Source organism: Vombatus ursinus, unplaced genomic scaffold (assembly GCF_900497805.2).
Source record: "Vombatus ursinus unplaced genomic scaffold, bare-nosed wombat genome assembly UNPS02014778.1, whole genome shotgun sequence".
NCBI classification, from domain to species: domain Eukaryota; kingdom Metazoa; phylum Chordata; class Mammalia; order Diprotodontia; family Vombatidae; genus Vombatus; species Vombatus ursinus.
Window position 1 is genome coordinate 7,442,541 of NW_020954556.1, and position 27,015 is coordinate 7,469,555.

Sequence of the window (27,015 nt, forward strand, 5' to 3'; positions counted from 1 at the left end):
TCCATCCCTTACTATCATCCCCAGGGACTTTAATATGCATATCATTATCCCCTTTAACATTTGACCCCCACATTTTCTCCTCTAGCTCAAGGATCTCCTTTTCCTACCTACTTCAATGACATAACAAATGGTTATACATTAGACCTTATTACTTTCACTGTCTTTATCATTAAAATTCTACTTTCTTATTAAACTTCCTGACTTTTCACCATTATCCTCTCCCAGAGTAACTCTTTGCTTTGACATCATTCTGACCCCCAGGCCCTGGACCCATACTCATCTGTTCTCTAAAATTTTACCAAACTGTCAATTTCTAACCTCATGTTAAGATTCTTCCTTCCCATCTCCTCTATTCTAGCCAAGTACTCTGTTCTTTGTCCTCCAAACACATTCTGAAACATCCCTCCATTGCATCTTTGCTCATATGCTCAAAATTCCTTTGCTTCCCCTTTGCTTGTTGAATTACTACGCTGTTTTTAAAAACCCAACTCAAATAGTACATTACCTTTCCCTTTGTTTATAACAACATTCCTTCTTGCACTTTGTATAGGTTTTTATTTTTCAACTTTCTAACTCCCTCATTTAATTTTTTGTATCTTAGCTATTTGCATACCTTCCAATTAGAACAAAAATCTCATGAAATAATTGACCCTGTAATATATCAACATCTTTTTATCTAGTGTCTATAACAGTTCTCTGTACATATTGGTGATTAATTAATATTTGACGACTGAACAATAATATTTTGAATACTAAAGTCACAGAACTGTTGTAAGGAAGGTACGTTGTAAAGTGGTACAAAATGTAAGCTGTTATAATTATTATTGGAGATATGATTCATGAATCAGTAAGTACTTACTAATTGCCTGCTATTTCTTACATATTCAGAGGAAAGAAAAATGGGATTGAGTGAATAAATGATAAGAAGCATTTAAACCTAAATGATATGCCAGTTATTTTCCTGTATACTAGAGAAGAAAAAAACAAGATGCTCTCAGGGAGCTTATGTTCTAATCGGAAGACAAATATATATATGTAGGGAAGTGGTAAACAGGGGAGGTTATTTTGGTCAGAAATATAACAGGGATGTTACGTGCAGACATTTGCAGTAATTGATTGATCTGCCCTTTCCAAAAATGGTAATTTTCATTATTCCAGATTCCACAGCTAGAGATATAATGGGGGGGGGGCGGGGAGGAGGGGAAGAGTATATACAAGGAGTGTTATGGTGTGAAGATATCCTAAGAACAGTGTAATGGACATGACTTGGCCTAGATTTAATGAATTCTCACTAATCAGAATAGATCCTGCCCTGAAAAACTTCTCTGGGTTATATTAGATACTTGGACCCAGCTGAGGCTAGGATTTATTTTTCCTAGTAGAGAAAGAAAAAAGGTAAAAAAAGAAATAGCAGCAGAGTTGCATATCTATGTACATCTTTTTATCCAATTAATAGTCAATTGTGCTTAAAGAATCTTTGTTTTACATAGGTCACATTAACAAGTGGGTCTTTTGTACGGAATTTGGCCTAGAACAGAAAAAGAGAGTGAAGATTGGTTTATAACCAACTGTACGATTTGCACCTGGGAATAAGAATGTATTTCTAGGGGAATCTAAGCAGATCTCCCATCTGGTGCCACCAAAAAGTGCCTGAAGTGCCCTGCTGAGTGAACAAGGTTTAACAGCCAAAGGGTGATTACATCCTACTGAGGAAAAATGACGTGACTGGGACAAATGTAGATTGGATTATAAAACAGAGACAGAGGATTTCAGCTACTCTCTTTGTATACAAATAAAATTGTCAGAAATTCCTCATTGTATGATAGTAATTTGTAGCTAAAAATTATTTCAAGGTTGCTTGTAAGTGAAAGTACTTCATAATGGTTTGAGATATTTTCAGCTGAGGGGATAGTGGGGGAGTAGTAAACAAAGTATGGAATCAGGAAATATCAAGGAATTATCCTCCCACGCCTGGCAATAGTTAATAATATTCCTTATAATAATATCCTTTACCACCTTTAGAAGGACATGGGCAAGGTGAAGATCAATGAAAAGAGGAAAGACAGGGTGATAAAGAAATTGGAGACAAAGCTCTATGAGAATTGGTTAAGGGGATTAGGAATGTTCCCCCTGGAGAAGTGAAGACTTGGAAGGACATGGTCACTGCTTTCAAGTACAAGGGTTATCATGTGGAACAGTGAATAAACTTATTCTATTTGACCTAGAGAGAGCAAGGACCAGTAGGTAGAAGTCACAGATAGACACATTTTAAATCAAGGTAAGGAATAAACATTTTTAAAATTTGAATTGTTTGAAAGTGGATTAAGATTCTAGAGATCTTCCAATGAATACTGAATTACCAATTGCCAGGGATGTTGTACAGGGAATTTCTGGTCAAGTTACACATGGCCTCTGAAATCCCTTTAAACTCTTAGAGACTGTGGTTCCATGACTTTTAATAGGAAGCCAAACATTTTTTGGGGGGAGGGGGTTTGAATTATTCTGGAAAATTTACAAAATGCTTACTTCTTCTACATTGCTCCTACCCCACTTCTGTAATCTATTTATTATATATACATTTTTCATATATAGCCCATTTATTCAACATTTTTACTTAGTAGTTACATGTGTAACCAGCCTCATGAATTCTTGCTTTTTTTCCCTCCTTAGGGTCTTATAACTACCATGATCATCAAGTTAAATAATTCTTAAGCAACCACTAAAACAAACACACATTCCCAGTATAAGAAGTGTATAAATAATCTTTTCATTCCTCCTGAATGGTAACAGGTCCTCTCTGTTCCCATTCCAGGAAAAAGTGACCTTTCTTTGTTAATGCTTGGCAGAGCTAGCATTCTCACACACTGGGTAGTTAAGCCCTGTCCCAACGATAGGCATATGACTCAGCAGCACTGAAGCATTATTTTAGGACTGGTGAGTTTTACCAGGTAGCTTCTCAATGGGATATCTGAACACTGTACACCCTTCTAGAAGCCAGGGTATGCCCTTTGTAAATGAATAAAGGATGATTACACCCTACTGAGCAAACACACTGTAAATGAACAAACACACTGGAACTTGTCATTGCCTCCATATCCATTTCTGCGAGCTCTACTGAACTCATGTGAGTTCTCTGTTTTCTCAAAACAAGAGAGAAAAAATGCTGGCATCACAGTTACAAAAAGAACAAGACAGAACAAAATCAGTGTGAGATGATAAAGGACTTGCTTTCCTTGTTCTCAGTCCTTATCCTTCTTGACCTCTCTGTAGCCTTTGATCCTTGCCGACCGACCACCTCTTCTTTATAATCTCTTTTCTCTAGGTTTTTTTGTTTGTTTGTTTTGTTTTGTTTTGTTTTGCTTTGTTTTTCTGTTGTTCTCTCCTGATTCTGTTCCTACCTTTTTTATCCCTTCTCAGTCTCCTTTGCTAGATCTACACCCAGGTCATGCCCACTAATTGTGGGAGTCTCTCAAGGCTCTGTCCTGGGCTCTCTTTTTTTTTTCCTCCCTCTAAACAATATCACTTGGTCATCTTATCAGCTCACATGGCTTTAATTATTATGTCTATGCAAATGATTCTCAGATCTATTTGTCTAACCTCCTTTCTCCTGAACTCCAGTTGGTTTCATATCTTTAGCATCCTGTAGACATCTTAAACTCAACATGTCAAAATCCAAACTCATTATTTTTTTCCATAAAACCCTCCTCCCCTTCCAACTTCACCATTACTGGTAGACGTAGGACTATACCATGGGTGGGCTACTTGCTGCTTCGAGGCCACATGTGGCCCTCTAGATCCTCAAGTGCAGCCCTTTGACTGAATCCAAACTTCACAGAACAAATCCCCTTAATAAAAGGATTGTGTGAAGTTTGGATTCAGTCAAAGGTCTGCACTTAAGGACCTAGAGGGCCACATGTGTCCTCAAGGTCGCAGGTGCCCCATCCCTGGACTATAGTCTTAGACATCTAGGCTCAAAACTTTGTTTTTATCTTCAATTTCTTACTCTCTCTCTCACCCTGCCCCCCCATACCCAAGCTGTTGCCAACTTCTCTCAACTGACCTTGTCATTCCCTAATTCAATAAATTTCAATGACTCCCTATAACTTCTAGGGTCAAATACAAAATCCTTTTTGGCTTTTAAAGCCCTTCTTAACTTTCCATTTTTCTTATGCCTGCCTTCTTTCCTTCTTCCTTCTTTCCTTCCTTCTTTCCTTCCTTCCTTCCTTCTTTCCTTCCTTCCTTCCTTCCTTCCTTTCTTCCTTCCTTCCTTCCTCCCTTCCATGTACTCTATGATCCAGTAACAAGGACTTGTTTGCTGTTCCTCAAACATGACACTCCATCTCCCAACTTTGAGCATTTTCACTTGCTGTTCCTCATGTCAGGAATGCTGTCTCCTCATCTCTTCCTCTAGGATTCTCTGGCTTCCTTCAAGTCTCAGTTAAAGTCCCACAATTGCAAGAAGCCATTCCTAGTCCCTCTTAACCTTAATGCCTTCCTTCTGAGACTTCTCCCAATTTATTCTGTTTATATCTTGTTTGTATATTTTTGTCTCTTCCATTAGACTGTGAGCTACTTGTGAGAAGGGATAATGTTTTGTTTTTGTTTTTTTTATTTTTCTTTGTATCCTTAGTGCTTAACACAGTGCCTGCCACTATTCTAGGTACTTACTCAACACTTGTTGACTTCCTAACCAATTGGTTGGCTTGGACTTTTGGGGAGGGTCTTGCCATAGGCATCATTTCATTTGCATTGGCTTAAAAAGAGGTTGGTTTCTTAACTTTTTTCTTTCTGCCTTTCTTTCATGGAGTTGCTGAGAACCTCTCCATACTCCTGAACACTAATCAGGAACTGCTAAGTACTGCCTTTCAGTAGAAGTACATGATATGTTGCATAATTTTGTTCATGGGGTCCATATCAACCGTTCATGAGCAGTGATGGTTTTGAAGTTGGTCTTGTGAGTAACCCCAAACTTTACAGTCCTAGAATTTGCCCTACCCATAGAAAAAAGGTTTATTTGGTAGCAATATCCTCAGTGCTTAACTTGCAAGGAAAATTTTTAAGCTTCAAAGTTTAAGGATCTAACATCCTATTCAGAGAAAGGAAATTTTCTGCATAGCATGCCCCTTGGAGAGTTAATAGGATCCCCACATCTTCTATCCTCATGCAACTGAAGATGTGTCAAGGGGCTAAAGTTACATGAGTGAACAAGAGACATACTTTGCTCTCTGTTATTACCATGATTTATTTAGATAGTGTACATCAGATGATAAGGGGGTCTATGAAACTTGATATATGTTGTCTTTCCAGGTTGGGATTCCATGCCTTTAGAGACTTTGAGGTTTAATAAAGACTCATCAGAGTGTTTGGTCATGGCCTATATAACAGATACAAAGTATGTTTCCATTCTGAGTAGCACTATAAATCAGGATCAGGGCCAAGTGATAGGCTATGTTGGATGCTGTGAAAAATTGATATACCCCAGAGAAAGATGAGAATTATATTGACTGTTAGTGGACCACTATGCTTTCTTTATGTATTTTCCATATTTATTTATGGGACCCTAAGAGTCTTTTGCATTTTCTGTGGGGTGAAATAAATACTGTCCTGTGAACAATATGCATTTGTTATCATGTGTGCTTGTATGGAAGCTTTAAACCTTGTTATACCTATTTGCAGAAATCTAAACATGAATTGTATATGAAATATATTCAGAGCTTTCCAAAAGTGAAATTTGGATGAGAGCTATATGAACCAAAGAGAGAGTGATCTTTTAGGGTTGGCTATAGGAAGAAACTTGGTCTCTATAAACTCAGAGTCGGGGGACTCTGGGTTATAGTTATATAAATGTGAACTACGATGATGATGCTATGATGATGATGATGATCTGACTTCTACATGATGACACTTCTACATATACTTTGACTCAATAATAAGAGTTGGAATTTCTATGGTGCTTCACAAAGTGCTTTAAATATATTTCCTCATTTGTTCTTCACAACAACCCTGTGAGGTAGATAATACAATCAATACTATCCTCATTTCACAGGTGAGGACATAAAGCTTATGATAAATTAAGTGGCTTTCCCAGCTTGTAAGAGGTTATCAGTCGGTCAAGAAGCATTTTTAAGTGCTTACTATTGCCAGATACTGGTCTGAACACTGGACACACAAATAGAAGCCCAAAAACAACAACAACAACAAAAACTCCAGTCCTGTTTTGAAGGATCTCATAGTTTAATGAGATACTCAATACATACTTTATTTGAAGACAGACCCTATGTAAACTGTGGGAAGCCCAGTCATTGAGATTTATTCAACAGATGTGTTTTGCTGTCTTAACAAGGTTACAGTGGACATGTGTACTCTCTGCAAAGGTTCTAACCTGGAGGGAGGAGAGAGAGAGAGAGAGAGAGAGAGACAGAGACAGAGACAGAGAGACAGAAAGACAGAGAAAGAGAGAGAGAGAATGAATGAGAGACAGAGAGAGAAAGAGAGACAGAGAGAGACAGAGATACAAAGAACACACAGAGAGACAGACAAAGAGACAGAGAAACGACTGGGAGGAAGAGAAGAGACAGACAGAGATGAGAGAGACACAGAGAAAGACAGAGACAGAGGGAGAGAAGAGAGAGAGAGAAGGAGGGGGAGAGAAAGAAAGGCTGGATCTGGTGTCTAGGAAGATCTGAGTTTAAATCTAGCCTCAGACATTTGCTAGCTAAGTGACCCTGGGCAAGTCATTTAACCCTCTTTTTACTTTAGTTCCCTCATCTGTAAAATGGAGATGCTTGTATCTACCTTAAAGTGTTGTTGTGAGGATAAAATGAAATATTTATAAGGCATTTGGAAAACCTTAAACCACCATACAGATATTTTAATATAATCAGTTTCTTCTGAAATCTTATATATTGCACTATGCATTGAAATCATTATTCTGAGAAAGGGTCCCATGGGATTCACCAAACTATCAAAGGGGTCCCATGACACAAAAAAAGATCTATAAGGGGATAAAAAATGTGAAATAAGAATTCACTGTCATGTGAATTATCATGTTGATAGGGAGACTCTCTTGATCAGTCCATTACATAGAATTTTAAGATTTACAAGTTATTTCCTCAACACAAACCTATGAGATAGTATAATATCACTCTCTCTTTTATGAGAAAACTGAGGCTCAGAGACATTAAAGTACTTTTCCAAAATAATAGAAATAGTGTCATAGTTGACACTTGATCCTAGATCTTCTATTTTGTTTCCACTAAATGAAATTTCAAATGATCCTTTAATTATTGCACTTCTGCTGTGGGCTCAGCCTTATAGTAGGCATTGAAGGAGATGCAAAAACATTATATGGTACTGCCACTGCCTTTCAGGAGCTTTATAACCATACTGGGGAAATAAGATCAACACGTATGAAACAATTATGAAATAGTCCAACTGGTGACAATTGCTGACCAAAATTTGTTGCTATAGGCAATGAATGATGAGATGATTTGATAAAGTAGGAATAAACTAGAATAGCCTTAGAAAGCTAAAAGGAGAAGATGAGATTAACCTAGGGCTCTGAAATATATGGAAAAAAAAAAGATGTAGACAGAGGTGGAAGAGAAGACATTGCAAGCAGAGAGAAAATCAATACATAAAGGTATAAGGATGAGCGTGAGGCATGGAGTATGTGGAATACAGCCCAAAGAGAGAGGCTGTTGCAGGAGGTCCCGTGTAGGAAATTACTGGGTTGTAACACTGAATATTGGTCTCTCAGTCAAACCCTAGGAGCAGCATCATGAGGAGAAAAAATATTTGACTTGAAGTCAAGAGAACTGGGTTTGAATTCTGGCATTGCTAGTTATTATTCAAGTCACTATACAAGTTGCTATGCAAGTCACTCCCCTTCTCTCACTGTTTTCTTATCTAAAAATGATGGAGATAATAATGATATTACCAACCTCACAGGGTTGATGAAAGCAAGGAAAGCATTGTAAACTGTGTAGAGTCATGAAAATGCACATTGTTATTCTAACACCTAGCCCAGTGCTCTATACTTGGCAAGCCTCTAATAAACATTTAGGGTATTGAATTCAGAAGAATGATTTCTGAAAGGCTCTTAGGTTCCAGAAATGGAAAAGAGAACAAATATAATGCAGTGGAGAGAAGGCCAGCTTGTTAGCCTTTGAATTAGGAAGATGTGAGCTCAAATTCCTAATCTGACAGATATAGGCTGTGCAATTCTGGGCGAGACATTGAACCTCTCTGCACCCCAAATAAGTCTAAAAATAGAATGGCAGCTCTGCACTGATAGAGGGAATTTCTACACTGGGAGACCCCCACTCCTTGATGAAATCACAGGTACAGACTCCCCCTTCCCTATCCATGCACCCTCCCACCAACAAAAACCTCAAACAGACCAAACTGTGGAAGTGAAGGAGAAAAGAACTTCTTTGTTACTTTTTGCAGGTTTTTTCTGGTGATGAAAGAACAATTACTGTGCTCTTGTTGAAACAAGCAATAATGCAACAAGCAATAATGCCCACAAAGCCAGAATTAGCACATTTATTGGGCATTTCTTCTTCAGCTGTCCTTGCTCTCTGGGTGCCCTTATTTCTATCATCAGCAGGTGGTGTCAGACTGCTCTTTGCCTTCAGGTGTGTTCAATGAGCAGCTGCTGATAGAGTCTAGGATTACCCTACACCAAGAAGGAAGTTTTGTTATCCAATGAATATACATCTTGAAGCCTACACTGAGAGAGTGAAAAAACAGAGTCAGGAGTGTGCTGGAGCCATCCTGAGTTGATCTTGGGAGCTATTTATAAAGTTTTTATTGTGAACATTTACCATCTCAGAATTCATCAAATGGGATAAGTCAGAAACAGAGAGCCAAGATGGCAGAGTAAAGGCAGAGACTAACTCGAGCTCTCCTCGAAACATTTCCAAATACCTTTAAATAATGACTCTAAAGAAATTCTAGAGTGATGGACACATCACTTTTTTTTCCACAAAAAGATGGACCGAAACAATTTTCCAGCCCAAGTCAACTTGGAAGGTCGTCAGGAAAGATCCGTTGCACCAGTGCGAGAAAGAAGTACAGTCCCACACAGTCTGCACCAGTGCAGACTGGGCCTCAGCAGATCAGGAGCAGGCCTTGGGTGACCGAACCAGTGGCAGTGTAGCAATTTCCAGATTTCTCAGACACAGATGGTAAGGTGATTGGACAATAGGCCAGAAAGAGATTTATAGCAGTCTCTTTGCTGGCACCAGATTCAGGACTCTGTTGCATTGCCTATATTAGGATTTGGGTCTCAGTCCTGGGTCTTAGTTCCAATGGGAGGAGGAGTACTAGCACAGCAGATCTTGTGGCCACAGGGCATCAGGGAACCCAGTTACAATTCCAGGGTTGAAAAGAGTGCTTGTGGTCACTCCCAAACCAGTGCATAGTACAGGAGAATAGTAAACACATCTCTCCCTAGATCATACCACTTTAAAAGAGGCAAAAATTTACAGGTCCACAGCATTTCCTCCCCAAGAGGAAAACATTTGAACAAAAAGCTGAAGCTTGGGACAGTGACCCCTTCACTTGGGAAGCAGAACCTCACTTTAGCAAAGAGTTAAATGGCAAGAAATAGGCTAGAAAATGAGCAAACAACAGAAAAGAAATTCTGACCATAGAAAGTTACTATTGTGACAAGGAAGATCAAAATGCACAGATGAAGAAAGGTCAAAGCTCTAACATCCAAAGCCTCCAAGAAAAATATGAATTGGTTTCAGGCCATGGAAGAGCTCAAAAAGGATTTTAAAAATCAAGTAAGAGAGGTAGAGGAAAAATTGGGAAGAGAAATGAGAGTGTTACAAGAAAATCATGAAAAACAAGTTAACAGCTTGGTAAAGGGGGCACAAAAATACTGAAGAAAATAATGCCTTAAAACATACTAGGCCATATGGCAAAAGAGGCACAAAAATCCAATGAAGAAAAGAATGTCCATTGAAAAGCAGAATTGGCCAAATGGAAAAAAAAAAAAGCTATACAAAAATTCACCAAAGAAAAGAACTCCTTAAAAAGTAGAATTGGCCAAATGAAAAAGGAGGTACAAAAGCTCATTGAAGAAAATAATTCCTTAAATGTTGGGATTCTGCAAGTGGATGCTAATGACTTCATGAGACCTCAAGAAACAATCAAACAAAGTCAAAAGAATGAAAAAAATAGAAGAAAATGTGAAATATCTCATTGGAAAAACAACTGACCTTGAAAATAGATCCGAGGGATCATTTAAGAATTATTGGACTACCTAAAAGTCTTGATCCACAAAGAGCATAGACATCATCTTTCAAGAAATTATCAAAGAATACTCTTCTGATATCCTAGAACCAGAGGGTAAATTAGAAATGGAAAGAATCCCCTGATCACCTCCTGAAAGAGATCCCCAAATGAAAATTCCCAAGAATATTATAGCCAAAACTCATACCTCCCAGATCAAGAAGAAAATGCTACAAGCAGCCAAAAAGAAACAATTCAAAAATCATGAACCACAGTCAGGATAACTCAAGATTTAACAGCTTCTACATTCTTCTACATAGATCAAGCTTCTACATAGACCAAGGGGCTTGGAATATGATATTCTGCAGGGCAAAAGAGCTAGGATTACAACCAAGAACCACCTCCCCAGCAAAGATAAGTATAATTCTTCTGGGGGGGTGGGGAATGGACATTCAATCAGTCAATGAAATAGAGGACTTTCAAGCATTCTTGATGAAAAGACCAGAGCTGAATAGGACATTTGACTTTCAAATAAAAGATGCAAAAGAAGCATTAAAAGTAAACAGAAAAGAGAAATTATAAAGAATTTGATAAAGTTAAACTGTTTACCTTCCTACATGGGAAGATAATATTATAACTCCTAAAATCTTTCTCATTATTAGGGCAGTTAGAAGGAGTATACATAGACAGAAAGCAGAGGTGTGAGTTGAATGTGATGGTATGATTATCTAAAAAAATAAAATTAAGGGATGAAAAAGAAGAATGTAGTAGATGGGGAAAGGGAGAAGTAGACTGAGATAAATTATCTGACATAAAAGAGGCCTGAAAGAGATTTTATAGTGGAGGGGGAAATGGGGGAAGTGGAGAGGGAAGCACATGAATCTTATTCTCATCAGAATAGGCTGAAAGAGGTAATAATATACACACCCAAATGGGCATAGAAATCTATCCTACCATACAGGAGAGTTAAAAAGGAAGAGGATAAGAGAAGGGGGGGAGCTGATAGAAGGGAGGGCAGTTTGGGGGAGGTAAAAGTCAGAAACAAAACATTTTTGAGGATGAATAAAGTAAAAGGAGAGAGTGTAGGATAAACAGTTGGAAAATAGGCTAGAGGGAATACATAGTTGGTAATAATTACTGTGAAAAAAAATTTACAGTGAGTTTCTCTGATAAAGAATTCATTTCTCAAACATATAGAAAAATGATTCAAATCTATAAAATAAGCTCCATTGCTCAGTTGATAAATGGTCAAAGGTTATGAACAGGCAGTTTTCAGACAAAGTAATCAAAGCTATCTATAGTCATATGAAAAAAATCTCTAAATCACTATTGATGAAAGAAATGCAAATTAAAACAACTCTGAGCTACTACCTCACACCTGTCAGATTGGCTAATATGACAGAAAAGGAAAATAGGGAATGTTGGAGAGGATGTCGGAAAATTAAAACAATATATACTATTGGTGAAGTTATATATTGATTCAACCATTCTGTAGAGCAATTTGGAACTATGCCCAAATGGCTATAAAACCATACATGCTCTTTGACCAAGCAATACCACCACTAGTTGTATAATCCAAAGATATAAAAAAGTGAAAAGGAAAAAGAACTATGTGTACAAAAATATTTATAACAACTCTTTTTGTGTTGACAAAAAGTTGAAAATTGAAGGGATGTCCATCAATTGAGGAATAGCTGAACAAATTGTTATATATGATTGTGATGGAATACTATTGTGCTTTAAGAAATGATGAACATAGGGGCAGCTAGGTGGCACAGTGGATAGAGCACCAACCTTGAAGTCAGGAGGACCTAAGTTCAAATTTGGTCTCAGACCAAACACTTGACACTTACTACCTGTGTGACCCTGGGCAAGTCACTTAACCCCAATTGCCTTTGAACAGGGTGCTCTCAGAAAAAAAAAAGTGGAAAAACTTACATGAACTGATACAAGGTGCAATGAGCAGAACTAAGAGAACATTGTACACAGTAACAGCAATATTGTGTGATGATCAACTATGAATAACTTAGCTATTCTCAGCAATGTAATGATCCAAGACAATTCTGTAGTACTTATGATGAAAGGTGCTGTCCATCTCCAGAAAAACACCTGGTAGAACTTGAATGCAAATCAAAGACACTTTTTCTTTACTTTCTTTATTTTTGTTGCTTTTTTGTCTGTTTCCTTTCACAGAATGACTTACATGACAATGTGTTTTGCATGACTGCAATCTATAACCTATGTCAAATTGCTTGCCTTCTCAATGGGAGATGAGGGAGGCAGAGAATTTGGAACTCAAAACTTTTTAAAAAAATGTTGAAATTGATTTTTACATGTAATTGGGAAAAATAAAATATTAAATAAGATTTTAAAAAAAGAAATCACCAAACATGGCAAATCAGGGTTTGATTTATTGTTTTGTTGATTGTCTCTAGATTTTAAAAAGTGATGAAGAAAATATTAGTGCCGATTAAACTTTTTTTAGCTTTTAATTTTTGTTTTATTTTATTCTCAATTACATGTAAACAGAAATTTGAACTTCCATTTTTTAAAGTTTTGAGTCCCAAATTCACTTCACTCCCTTCTACCTTTCCCTCCCTTCTCCTTGAGAAGGCAATTTAATATAGATTATACATGCAGTTATCCAAAACATTTCTATATTAGCCATGTAGTCATGCAGCTTCCAATGGAAGTCTTCTATATGGGGGGGAGGGCATTATTTCATTGGGCAGCCCATTCCACTGTAGGTCATGTTTAATTGTTGGTGGTGTTAGTGGTGGCAGTTTGCCATCATTAAATATTTGAAAGACTGTCTTGTAAGAGAGAATTAAACTTGTGTTCCTTAGTCCCAAAGGGCAGAACAAAAGACAATGCAAAGAGAAAAAGGCACAAAGGATAAAGGTGCAAAGAGACAGATTTTGGCTTGAGAAAAGGAAAACTTCTCAATTCTTCTCTTCTCCAGACTGAACATTTCCCAGTGGGGGCACAGGGCTCAGGAAGCTCAGACATCTAAGGCTTTGTGGCAGTGACAGACAAAAACTAGCTGCCACTTTTGACACATTTGGGCTGCAGGCTTATTAAAGAAAGGAACACTTCAGGTGGAATAATCTAGGGTTTGACTTGTGAGTGCTGCCTCCTGTCTGGCTAGGGCATTTTCTTTGCATTCCTTAGGTAGTAATTTTCTCCTACCTATAGTGCTCACAGGCTTATACAGGCAAATCCTCACTGGTATTTACTAACTGTGTAACCCTAAGGAAGACATTTTCTGTCTCTGAGCTTCAGTTTCCTAATCTGTAAAATGAAGGATTATAGGGGTGGGGAACCTGTGCCTTGAGGCCACTTGTGGCCTTCTTCAGGCCTTGGGTGTGGCCTTTTGACTGAGTTCAAGTTTTACGGAAGAAATCCTTTTATTAAAGGGATTTGTTTTGTAAAGTTTGGATTCAGTTAAAGGGCTGCACTTGAGGACCTAGAGGGCCACATGTGGCCTTGAGGCTATAGGTTCACCACCCCTGCCAGGTTTTCCTCTAAAGTCCTTTCCAGCTTTAGCATTCTAAGACTTTACAACCTCCTAAGTTTTCTCAGATCCTACCAAAAAAGATTTCAGGAACAAATTGTCCCTTGTCTCCCCCAGCTGAGTGCAGCTCTCTAAAGAACATCTCCACTGTTTCTTCTACTTTCTGCTGGGACTCTCCAAAGCTGATGCTCCTTCTGCTGTTTCTCTCAGCTGCCATCTTGTCTATTTGCTTTTAGGTGTGGTATCAGTAAGTCAACAAGTATTTATTGAGCACTTTCAATATGCAATATAAGTTAAGCACAGGGGATTCATATATAAGTAGGGAAAAAAACTCTCCCTTCAAGGAGTTTACATTCTAATTTTTATTAGCTAGCACTCTCTTTAATTTGATTTGATTTAATTTGATATCCCTAAAGGCCATCTTTAGCTCTTTTGTGATGCAAACACCCACCTGGTTCTATCTATTAAGATACCTAGAAAAATTGTTTAAAGAAAGCATTTTGAACTCACTCTTCTCCCCTGTCTGTCTCTGTTTAATTGGACTATCTCTGTTTAATTCTTCTCTGAATTATGGTTAGAAAATTAATTTTAACTGATATCATAAACCTAACCCTAACCCTGGTATAGGCAGATCACTTCCATGGGCTTTCCTAAACAGAACTGCAAATGGACCATAGCAAGGATACTCTTTTTCAGTCCCCACCATCATGCCTCCTGTGTTTCTTTTGTTTTTTTTTTGTTTTTTGTTTTTATTTTTTCACAAATCACAGGGATTGAGTTGAGTTCAATAGAATGAAAAGGTTTAGCAACATTTTTTTCTTCTTCCAACCAGCAACCAAAAGTTCTGTGTTTCTTCATGTAGGTTAGAAAAACACACACACACACACACACACACACACACACATACACAAACCTAGAGGCTTACTACAAGTAGGTTAACCAAAAGGTGATGAAAGTTTTGGTTTCAGTAACTCATGAAATAAGGAACAATTTGTGATCTATGCTATTTGACAGAGGACCCACTTAGATGAAATGAATGTCTTATTATGCTAATACAACTGATAATTTTTAGCTTTTCAAGTAAAATTTCAATAGTGACCCCTTTTAGATCATGAATTCTTGATCTGGTGGCTATAGAACATTAGGGGGACCATGGATAGACTTCAGAGAGTCCTTGACTTTGGATAGGGGAAAATAGATTTATTTCAATGTAATTGATTTCCTCTGTAATACTATGTATTTTATTTTAAATGTTTAAAAAGGTGATGTGGAGAGAAGTTCCATATTAGCTTGAGGAAGTCTGGCAGGCTGTACCAAATTATCAAAGGAGTCCATGGCACAAAAAAAAGCTAAGAACCCCTGCTATGTATGGTGAGACCCTCCAGATGTTACTGTTTGTCCATAGTATTGTTTTAATTGTATCAAGTCCCCAAAGTAATGAAGAGCTTCCTAAATTAGGCCTTTAATCTCTCAAAATAATTTGACTTAACTACGAGGGAAAAATAATTAAATGGACAATGAATTCTTATTGTTCAGGGTATGATAAGCCCTTGGATGGACAGCCTATAAAGCTGATATCTATATATCTTAAACTCATACAGCAAATTGATCATGAATCAGCCCTAGGATTGAACAGGAAGATGAAAGTGGATTATTTTGCCTTCGGGAAACTGTAACATTCTTTTAAGGATCCCAAGATTCTACCTGAATCAAAAGTATATCTCTTTAACACCATCTGGTAATGTTGTAGAAGTGTACAAAACAAAATGCGAACACACCAAGGAAAAAATGGAGTTGAGGATTAGCCAAAGGACAATGGATAGGCCCAAGATAGGCATGAGTAGGCTGTAGAACATTACAAATAAGTAATTACATTGAAGAAGTAATGTAAAAGGTTGTCATCAATGAAATGTATGCTCACAAAATAGGAGTGAGTCCAAGATAACCAAGGGACTACCATTATGCTCTTATAGTATACTAAGAACATCAGGAGAACGTGAGGAAGGTCTTCCTAAAACATTGGATGAGATAACGTCAATGGGACTTACAGTATGGGAAAGCATAGGTGCGTTGTGAGCAGCATTTTTGGAGGGAATATCCAAGTCATCTCAAATACTTTGGAGTATTGAAATAATGGGTCAAGCAAGTCAAGCTAAGTAGAATGCTCTGATAAGTATCCCACTAAGTGAGACTGGTTTGGCATAGAGGTGGAGCTGAATGCTGAATATGCACTAATTTGCAGATCTCTGAAAAGCACTCAGGCCATGGCTGACATCTAAAATTGCATATACTGGGTTGGTGTACTATTTTCCCTCATTGCATGTTATTTTCCTGAATAAGCATCTGTCCCATTTTTCTTCACATATATGAGCACTGTTATTAAAAACAAAACAAAATTTAAAAAAATACCAGATTATGAGTCAGAGAGTTCAGGTCAAATCCTAACTCTGCCACTTTCTTCCCTGAATGACTTTGGGCTGACTTTTTCTGGGTCTTATTTTCTTCATCTATAAAATGAGGGAATTGAATGAGATACTTCCCAAGATCCTTTCCAGCACCTGATCCTCAAAATGTGTTGTGAGACAAGGTGCTAATCAGTAATAGTAATACCTGACGTTTATATGATATTTTAATGTTTGCAAAGTACTTTACCTACATCATGTCGTTTGAGCCTCACAGCAAATGGGCAGGGTAGGCAATATAATCTCCATTTGGCACATTAAGAAACTGAGCATCAGAGGGGTTAAGCAGCTTGCTTGCACAATGCTAGTAAATACCAGGCCAGGATTAAAAGCCCAAGTCTTCTAACCATTAGTCTTGTACTCTGCCTCCTGTAGCACACTGTCTTTCAAAAAGATTGAAGGAGAGAAGTAAAGCTGTTAAGCTTTTGCTAAACCCGTCTTGTGATAAATCTCAGAAGCAATGAAAAGGTGGGGGTGGGGAAAACTTAGTTTTTTCTGATAGGTTTTAGTTGCGTGATTTCTTCCGCAGCCTCATGGTCCCAGAGCCTTCTTTGTTTTCCCTCTTACATTTTTTTTTCTTTTCTTCTTTCCTTGCAGGGAAGTGATGATGACATGGTGGATAAGAACAAGTGTTGTACCCTCTGTAACATGTCTTTTACATCAGCAGTGGTGGCTGACTCACATTATCAAGGGAAAATCCATGCCAAAAGGTTAAAACTGTTGCTAGGAGAACAAACCCCAGTAAAGGCCACAGGTAGGTCTATGAACAATAACCATCAGGAGATATTGTAAATAGAACAATGTGTACAGCTCATTAATTACACTCACTATTCAGAAGTACAATTGGTTGGAGCAGCAAATTAATGGTGGACCTTATTAAAAATAATAATAAATGACTGGTTAAGTAACTAAGTCAAGTAACCACCATGATTCTTTCTTCTTGCTGTCATAACAACCTTCAAAAATTGCAGCAGCTCATTATATCATTTTGCTTTGTTTTGATTCATGAGTTGGAACCTAGATTAGCTCTCCTTTCACATTCTGGGAAACAACTTGTATCCTAGAAGATTTTGGGTGTTGGAAAGAACTCTGGATTTGGAAAGACCTTGGTTTGAATCCTGGCTCAATTACTTAATTGGGAATCTTTAATTTTTAGATGTTATTTGATGGCTATGTTTTTATAAATATACATATATATATATATAAGCCTGTATGCTTTAATATATAATTATATAACAATCCCTGTTTGTGACTTACAATGGAGCATATTTTATTTTGAATGTAGGGGTTACTATAGTTCTTCAAAGAATGTGAATTCATTGGCCATCTGTCTGTGTGACTTTGACACAGTCGTAATAAGATTAGTTTATTTATTTTCATATTTAAAAAGTAAAATATTATTGAAACCTTATTTAGCTTTAACGTAACAGACACAATTCTGGACTTTCGATCCAATCCAATGAACCTTTATAAAACATCTACTCAATCTGAAAGGCATTGCTATGTGATGGGTATGAAAAGGCAAAAGGAAAAAATAGTCCCTGGTCTCAAGAAACCCACCTTCTACTTGAGGAAGTGTAACACGTAAACGGACAAGAAGATGTATGATAATTTGAGGAAGAGGTGAACACTAGCCACTAGGGGCATTCCTTAAGAAAGGCTTCCCATGAGAGATGACTGATGAGCTGAGTCTCAAAGGAAATCAGAAAGACCTGGGCATAAATCTTACCCCTGACACATACTATCAATCACCCAATCAATAAATATTTATTAGCATCCCAGCTATGTTCCAGGCACTGTGCTAATGATACAAAAGGATGCAAGAGACAGTTTCTGCCTTTAAGGAGTTCGTAGTCTCATATGATTTGCACAACTCATTTAACTTCTGAATGCCTCAGGAAAACTGCCTAGTACTTTTCAACTAAGTCATGGAATTATGATCTATAACACTTATTATATGTGTTGATCCAATCACAAAGCATTTATGAAGCACCTACTATGATCTACTGGGGTTGGGGAACCTGTGGCCTTCTAGGTCCTCAAGTGTGGCCCTTTGACTGAATCCAAACTTCACAGAACAAATCTCCTTAATAAAAGGATTTGTTCTGTAAAACTGGGACTCAGCCAAAAGGCTGCACCCAGGGACCTAGAAGGCCACATGTGGCCTCAAGGCTGCAGGTTATCCACTCCTAATAGGCTTGTACTGAGTACTGAGGTTTTAAAGAACTGCCTTTACCCTCAAGGATCAGATGGTCTGGTGTGGAGGGAGCTCCCTTGGGAGTTCTATAAACAGAAAATCAGGGATCCTTTACATATTTACCATTTGCCTAATTACAAGGAGTGTCTAGTTATTAGCTGAGTATCTTGGATTCAGGATCAGACAATCTGGTTTCAGATCTCAGCTCTGCCTCTTATTACCTGAGTGATCTTGGGCAAGTCATTTCCCACCCATGCTTAGACCTCAGTGTTCCTGTCTCTAAAATTTAGCTTGGACTACATGATATCTGTAGTTTCTTCTAGCTGTAAACTCTATAATCCTAGGTAAACTCTTGTCCAACTCTCTGATTCTGTGAAATAATGGTTCTGCTGCAGTATAATCAGAATATAGGGAATTTAAACAAAGTGGAATTGTTTTGTAATCTTCTAAAGAGGTGGGAAATATTTCATAATTATTGCTAGTGGCAGGTTAGTTACCCTCACAAAGGAATTAAGTTTAGCTTTGCATTCTACCTCACTGTCTAATGAGTTGTACATAAATCATCTGTATAATTAAATGGCCATTTAAAAGGGGGAAAAAAGAACATAGGGAGTCTAAGATACTGCTGGCCTTTCTTCCTTACCAGTGTCTCTTTTAAGAAAGTCTTACTCTCTGCTGAGGCCAAACATGACAAAAAGTTGTTCGCTGATCATGCCTGAAACTTTCTTGCCACTGAGTCTTTTATTTGTTTGCTTACTCATTAATTATTTCATCTTGCCATTCATTCATCTACCTATCCATTCATGTATTTATTCATGAATTATTTCCTTTATAAAATCCATCAACAAGTATTTGTTAGGCACCTACTATGTCCCACTGTGAAACACTATGGTAAATGTTGGAGATACAAAGAAAAAGAAAAAAGCAATGCTTGCTCTCAAGGAGTTTATATTCTAATGAGAGAGAAGACATATATAAATCAAAACATACAAGATCGATACAGAGTAAATGGAAGGTAACAATAGAAAGAATGAAACTAGAAAGTGGGGAGGCTTCCCAGAAGAAGTGGTGCTTGAATTAAGTCTTAAAGGAAGTCAGAAATTCCAAAAATCAGCAGTTTGGGAGAGAGAGTATTCCAGGTATGGGAAAGAGCCAGTACAAAGGAATTAAGATGGTAGATGGAGGGTCTTATGCAAGCAACAGCAAACAATGTGACTGAATTATATTGGGTTTGTGAAACGGAGTATAATGTAAGAAGATTGAAAATGTAGGAAGGGTACAGGCTGTAAAGAGCTTTGAATGCCAAAAAATGACTTTCTATTTGATACTGCAGGTAACACAGAGCCACCCAGTTTATTGACTAGAGGGTGACATGATTAGACCTACACTTTAGGAAAACTACTTCAGTATTTCAAAGGAAGGTTAATTAGAGGTGGGAAAAGATTGAGGTAGGGAGACTGATTAGGGGGCTATTGCTGTAGTTCAGATGAGATGTGATGAGGCCCTGACCTAGGGTAGAAGCTGAGTGAAAAGAAAAAAAATTATGTATGGGAGAGATTACAGAGAAAGAAATGACCAAATTTGACAATTGGATATGTGGGATGAATGAAAAAGAGGAGTCTAGGATGACTGTAGGTTCAAACCTGGGTAGCTGGAAGGATAGTGGGGCTGACAGTTTTAATAGGGCAGTTTAGATGAGGGTAGAATTTGGTGGTAAATCATAATGAGTTTTTCTTTGGATATATTGTGTTTAAGAGCTGTTATAGGACATCCAGTTTCATAGGCTTTTGGTGACATAGGACGGGGGTTCAGGATTGAAACTAGGACTGGTAAATAGATTTGAGAATCATCTACATAAAGATGATCATCAAATTCATGGGAGTTGATGAGATCACCAAGTGAGAGAGTATAGATACGTTGCATATGCTCTTTGAGGTCACTGTCTCAGAGTCAGGCTGCTAATTTTCCTCCTTGAGGGGTTCAGTGTATCATCTCTACTGCCATTGACTCAATCCCCCATATTGTGTTTCCCCAAATAATCACCATTAGCAACTTGGTTCTATTTAACCAATTCATAGCATCAATTACCTTTTGCAAAGGTATATTTACTTAGAAGATATAACAAAAATAGAAGTACAAACATTTTCCCCAACATCTCAGAGATGTACTCTCCCTTATGCCATCTCAGTTTCTGGGGAGAGTAGGCTCAGACTTGACACAGTTTATACATGGCATTGATCCCACCAAGTTCAAATTCAAATGCAGCATTGCTCCTAGATAAGTCCTTATCTTAGCTATTATTGGATTAGGTTCCAAAATTTGATTCTAGCTCCTCTTGGTACTGATGCTGGTCTGGTTGCAAAACTTATCATGGACTGAACTCTGAGGCTCCTGGACCTCAGGCAGCCTGATTTCCTCATCTTTCAAAACTCACAAGGTCATTGCAGATTAATCTCACCTAAAATAAAAGAACAAATGTCAAGGCAAAGGCCCATATTCACTGAGCCACATCTTTTTCTCAGATGGAGAGGGCCCAAGGAGGGGTCTCTCCCCTTATAGGTTTGTCTCTCACCAAGATAACATCAGCCAGAAAGAAGGAAATGAGAGAGAGAGAAAGAGAGAGAGAGAGAGAAAGAGGGAGAGAGAAAGAGAGAGAGAGAGAGGGAGAGAGAGAGACTGGACTCCTATTTGACCAATTAGTGCCTTTTGAATGTAATTCCAGCCAATTAAGAGGGTTCTTCTTCACTAGGTGGTTAGTAGACCAGTGGCCATTACAAAATATCTATTAGTGTTCCAAAGTCTTTCCAAGGGCAAGACACCCATTACATGTAATCACTACTCTCCCAGAAGCAAACTTCTGTCTTTTTTTTCCTATTTTTAAAAGTTTCATTTTTCTATGTGAAAAATTATAAACAGTCTCACTCTGTGTATGTTCATAAGGACTGGGCTCAGTGACCACTTCATACAAAGAGAGAAAAGAGGATATGGTCCCCGATAGGTCCTTAAAAGACACTCAACTATCTCTTTTTAATTTATTTTTAGTTAACAAAAAATCTATTTTCCTTCCTCTTATCTCCCCCCATTAGGAAAAAAAAGAAAGAAAAACAAAATTCTATAACAAATGAATATATTCAAGCAAAAAGAAATTCCTGTGCTTCACTGGTCATGTCTAAAAAGCATATAGTTCAGTCTATACCCTGAATCCATCAGTTTTTTGTTTTGTTTTCAGATCAGGAGGTGGTTTGATCACAAGTTCACCACAGTGGGACGTAAAGAGTTCTTTAGCATGACATGGATGAAGACTCATTGAAAGAAACCAAGAATAAGAACAAAATAAATAATTTCTTTATACAACATTTTCATAATAATGATTTGGCTAAAGACTGTAGTTTTTTTTCAAAGTTTGACATAATATAGACTTCTATTGTATTGCATATGTGAAATTTAGAAATGAACCCATTTTTGTCGTATAGGCACAGTCTGTATCATAGTACAAGATAATACTAATAGTTTATATTTCTACATTACTTTGAGTTTACAAAATGCTTTCTTCACGATCCTGTGATATACTAGTACTAATACAAGTATTAGTATCCCCATTTTACAGATAAGGAAACTAAGGTTCAGAAAATTTGATATGTTACGATGAACATGGACCAATTTGATGAAAGCTGTATTTGCTTCTCCAAAAGGTTTCTTAGCATCCGCCAAAGAATCCACTCCATCTGATCCCTAAAATAGACAATGGAAAACAATTATTACTTTAAGCATTTTCCTTATATGTTTAACCAGACCTTTTGTTTTCTATGGCTAAACTCAATGTTTATGCTAAGCTTGGATTTTGGAAGTAGTAAGGGAATAAGAAGAACAATGTCTTTGTTTATAGTCTGTATTAGCAAGTGCTAAAGTTATTATTTTTTTAAGTTTCACTTCATGATAAAAATAGTTCTCTGTGAATTTAAATACAACCTCAACACAACAAAATACCAGTTTGTTTTCATGAATTCAAACACCCTCAGAGCTAGAAAATGTTCCCAGGGTAATGTGGGAGTTGCTGTCAATAAACTAAGTCTTATTTGAATGTAGCTAAAGCTCACAGTGCCCACACATATTCATCAACACAGAATTGGTTGAAGCACTCTACCTAGTGATTTGGCTATCCCATCTGTAGAACTGCCCTTAGGTTTTGACAAAGTTAGGGGATTGTCCTATCCCTGTGTTAATGTAGTCTAGATAGCACTGGATTCTTCAGTCAACAAATATGTATTACATGCTGCTATGTGCCAAACACTGTGTCAATAAGCACTGGGGATACAAAGAAAGGAAAAAAAAACAGTCCTTGCCCTCAATGAGCTCTCAGTCTGCTGGGGGAGACAATATGAAAACAACTATGTACGAATAAGCTAGATACAGGATAAATTAGAGATAATCCACAAAAAGAAGGCACTAGCATTAAGGGGGATCAGGAAAGACTTCCTATAGCAAGTAGGATTTTAGCAGGGATTTGAATGTGAATCTCTGATTTGTGACTATTGTTTGAGGAATAGTAAGGATGCCAGTGTCATTGTATCAAAGAACATTTGGTGTGAGTATAAGATATAAGAAGACTGAAAATGTGGGGCAAGTAGGGAGAGCACAGTATGAAGGGCTTTGAGTGCTAAACAGAGAATTTTATATTTGATCCTGAAGGTAATAATGAGCCATTGGAATTTATTGAGGGGTGACCTGTATTTTAAGAAGATCACTTTGATGACTGAGTGGAGAATTTGCTAGATCAGTAGGGAAGAAGGATGACTTCAGCTCTGCCAATTCTCCTGATGAGGGTGCCAGCCTCTCTCACCTTCTGAGGCTTCCTATGGCCATCCTATGAAGCCAAAGCTAGGCTTGACTTTAGGGAAGCTGTTAGTAACTGGGCATGGAACTATACCACTGACTATGTGGTCAGGAGGGAGCTCAAGAGAGCCCATTGAAACCTTGCTCTTTGAGAGTAGTATAACTCTTGGGAGTATGGTTAGCTAGATGGCATTTTATGTTTGCCTATGCATCCTTGTATTGTATAGCTCTCCGGGAAAAGTGCTGTGCATTGGATTATACTGTGTATTGCATGCTGCTGGAGATTTTAGGCATAATATAAACAAGAGGATTAGACTGCAATGATGTAATTCCAAAAGGCCAGTAATGACTGCTGTGTGCTTGGCACCTTCTGGGTCTTGCCACATTCTTCGGGCAAAGGTGATAGGATCATAGCAGTCAGAAGTCTTAGGACCCTGAAATTCTGTGTATAGGGGCAAAGGGAGGTGCTATAATGCTCTGAGACCCAGAAAACTGCTGCTGCAGTGAGACAAGGTGGGGGTGGGGAGTGGCACAGAAGTAGTGATAAGCACATGATGCTACAAGTGAATTCTAAAAAGATTTCATTTCCACTGCCACTACTCTCATTCAGCTCTCATTTTTCTTGTCTGGCATATTGCAATAGCCTCTTCACTAGTCTCCCAGGTTCCAAACTTGCCCATCCCCTCTGTTTTAGACTTTATTGACATTATTTTTTTTTCCCCAGGGAATAACTCTGATCCTGTCACTTTCCTATACAAAAAGTCATATGTGTGTGTGTGTGTGTGTGTGTGTGTGTGTAGATATAGATATAAATATAAAGAATGAAAAATTAAGTGGTCCGTTGTTGCCTGTTGCATTGAGAATAGGTACTTTAGGGGAAGCTAAGTGACTCTGGATAGAACACTGGCTCTGGAGCCAGGAGGACCTCAGACACTCAATAGCTGTGTGATCTTGAGCAAGTCACTTAACAGAGAGAGTGAGAGACAGAGACAGAGACTATAGATATTTTAACCTGGCATTCAAATCCTCCCCAAAATCTGGTTCTACTTTACCTTGACATGTTTACCTTACAGAAACATAACCTTGGCTCAGGGCATATTCCCAGAATATGTTTCATTCTTTTCTGCCCCTGAGCCCTTACTAATGTTCTGCTTTTCATTCAACAATAACATTTATTAAAAACTGACTGTTGTGAAAAATGCCATGCTAAGCACTAAGGGAAACACAAACAAATATAGATGGACCACGCTGTACATGGGGTTTTCTTGGTGAAGATACTGGAGTGGTTTGCCATTTCCTTCTTCAGAGGATAAAGGCAAACAGAGGTTAGATGATTTGCCCAGGGTCACACAGCTTGTAAGTGTTTGAGGCTGGATTTGCATTCAGGTTTTCCTGGCTCCAGGCCTAGTACTGCACTATGGCGTCACCTAGCTGAAGTAAACAGAACTGAGACACAATTCCTTCCTGGAGCCTTACACCATAGCCATCGCACTGTCTAGAGTGTCTCATCTACCTCCCCACTACATATGGAAAAAAACTAACTATATTTAAATGCCCAAAATAAATACCAGCCTCTCTGTACAAATTTTCTTGACTGCATGCAATCTAATCTGCCTCTGGGAACTTCCTTTACACTGGCTTTATTGCATTTACCATTTTTTGACTTATTATTAATCGAATATTTGTCTCAGTCGTCTTGCATTGGATTATAAGAACTTTTAGGACAGGGACCTTACCCCAGTCCTTTTTTATCCCCTATAACTGCTGAGCACACATCAGGCACTGTGCTAAATTTTGGGGATAAAAGAAAGGCAGAAACAGTGCCTGCCCCCAGTGAGCTGAGATTCTAACCAGGGAGAGTAAGTAACTACGTACATGGAAATGGAATTTATCTTGGAGGGAAGACACTAACTTCAGGCTGAGGTCGCTTGTAGAAAGTAGAATTTGAACTGAGTCTGAAGAAGCCTGGTGTGGCTGGATTGTAAAGTGCATTGAGGGAAGTAAAGGGTGAGAAGAAGGGTTGGGTTAGATGCCAAATGGAGTATTCTATATGTGACCCTAGGGGTAATAGGGGGTCACTGGAGCTTACTAAGTAGAAGGTTTACATGGTCAGATTGAACTTAAAGAAAACCACTTTGTTAGCTAAGTGGAGGATTGATTACAGTGGAGAGAGATGAAGCAGACCAATTAGACAGCTATTGCAATACACCACACATGAGGTGATGAGGGCCTGTAAAAAAGTGGTGGTGGTGTGATTGGAGAGAATGCTATTAGACACTCAATAAATATTTGTTGAATTGTAAAGACATTCAATCAGCATCGATGTTTATGTGGTGAGTGTGGGATGGTTGGGACAGGTTGTGTGCTTTCTCTCATCCACATATAACCTTCTGAGGTTTCATGGGGTCTTTTTGTCCCTGATATTTCTTTCCCTTATTTTCCATTTCAAGGTTCTCTTGCTCTTAATTTAACCAAATTTCAATTAGATTTAAAGTTAGGGTGGAAAGGGGCCCATGTAAGGTGACCATCCCTAGGCCTTCCTCTTTTCTTGGTCTGCCCTGACTGCACATTTCCTAATGGACTAATGCCCACCCAGTATCCAACTGGACAAGCCACATGGGTTCAATGCAAAAGCGAAAGATAGTGCAAAGACTGGATCTCCCTCTGTCCAGATGAAGTTTTCTTGATATAATGTGTAGTGACCCTGTGGCATTTCCCTCCTGAAGGATTTCACCCTTCCCTGAGGTACTGCAGCAGCTCCCTGAGTGGCTGCAGGGATTGTAAAAGACTCCAACTACAAAGCCCATGTGATCTTCTATAGGTGTATATCAGTGTGTGTGACCTTGGGAAATAAGTCAATTGGGTGACACCATTTTGTCTAATCAATACTCATTATTAATGGTATTAAAAGGAAAAGGAGGTGGAAGAGGAGAGTTAGAAGAAGAAAGAAGAGGAAGAAAAGAAAGAGAAGGAGAAGGAAAGAAAAAAAGGAAGGGATGAGGGAAGGAAGGAGGGAAGGAGAGAGGGAACAAAGGAAGGAATGAAGGAAGGAAGGAAGGAAAGAAGGAAAATATTCGAATCTAACCAAATGATTTAAGTTTGTCGAGACAGGCATGTTTTCCTCTCTTAGCTACACTAGTCATACTGCCTCTCCATAGAAAACAGGTTCTTCAACTGAAGCAATCATGGGGTAGGCATAGTTTCAGCACGGATCACTGCTTTTCTGAGCTACTCCATTTGATGAGGGCGAACAATTGGAAGATGTGAATCAGCACCTTCCCTCACATACTCAAGCTGCACTTGATCAACTGGACCTTCTTGCAGGATTTGTTTCTATTGTATTTTCTCCTTCAGATTGATGTGTGGTTACTGGGTCCTCAGAGAGACTGGCAGATCTTAGGAAACAAAGGGTGTCTGATGATTCCTGAAACCTCATCAAAATATGAGATTCTGTAATTCTATGATACTGGTTGTAAATCAAAGATCAGAGTCTGTTTTCTGAAAGGCAGCCTGATTTAATCTTCCTTGGGAACTTCTCATTAATCTTTGTGGCTCATTATGCATCTTCCCAGGGTTTTTCCTGGGCACATAAGAATCTGGCTCACGTCTCTTAAAGGATTCTCCACAGACAGTCAACAACATTTATTCTCCAGCAGATAATCTGCTAAGCACTGGAGAATCAAATAAAAACAACAGAAGAAGAAGAAGAAGAAAGAAGAAGAAGAAGAAGAAGAAGAAGAAGAAGAAGAAGAAGAAGAAGAAGA

General features: G+C 38.2%; 1 protein-coding gene across 1 annotated transcript in view; it reads left to right on the forward strand.

Moving 5' to 3' along the window:
* The window catches only part of ZMAT4 (zinc finger matrin-type 4), a 303,196-nt gene that overhangs the window by 150,242 nt on the left and 125,939 nt on the right, over window positions 1–27,015 (forward strand). The window contains exon 3 of the mRNA XM_027865263.1: window positions 16,819–16,975. Coding sequence (XP_027721064.1) covers window positions 16,819–16,975 — 157 coding nt within the window. The remainder of the gene's footprint in view (window positions 1–16,818; window positions 16,976–27,015) is intronic.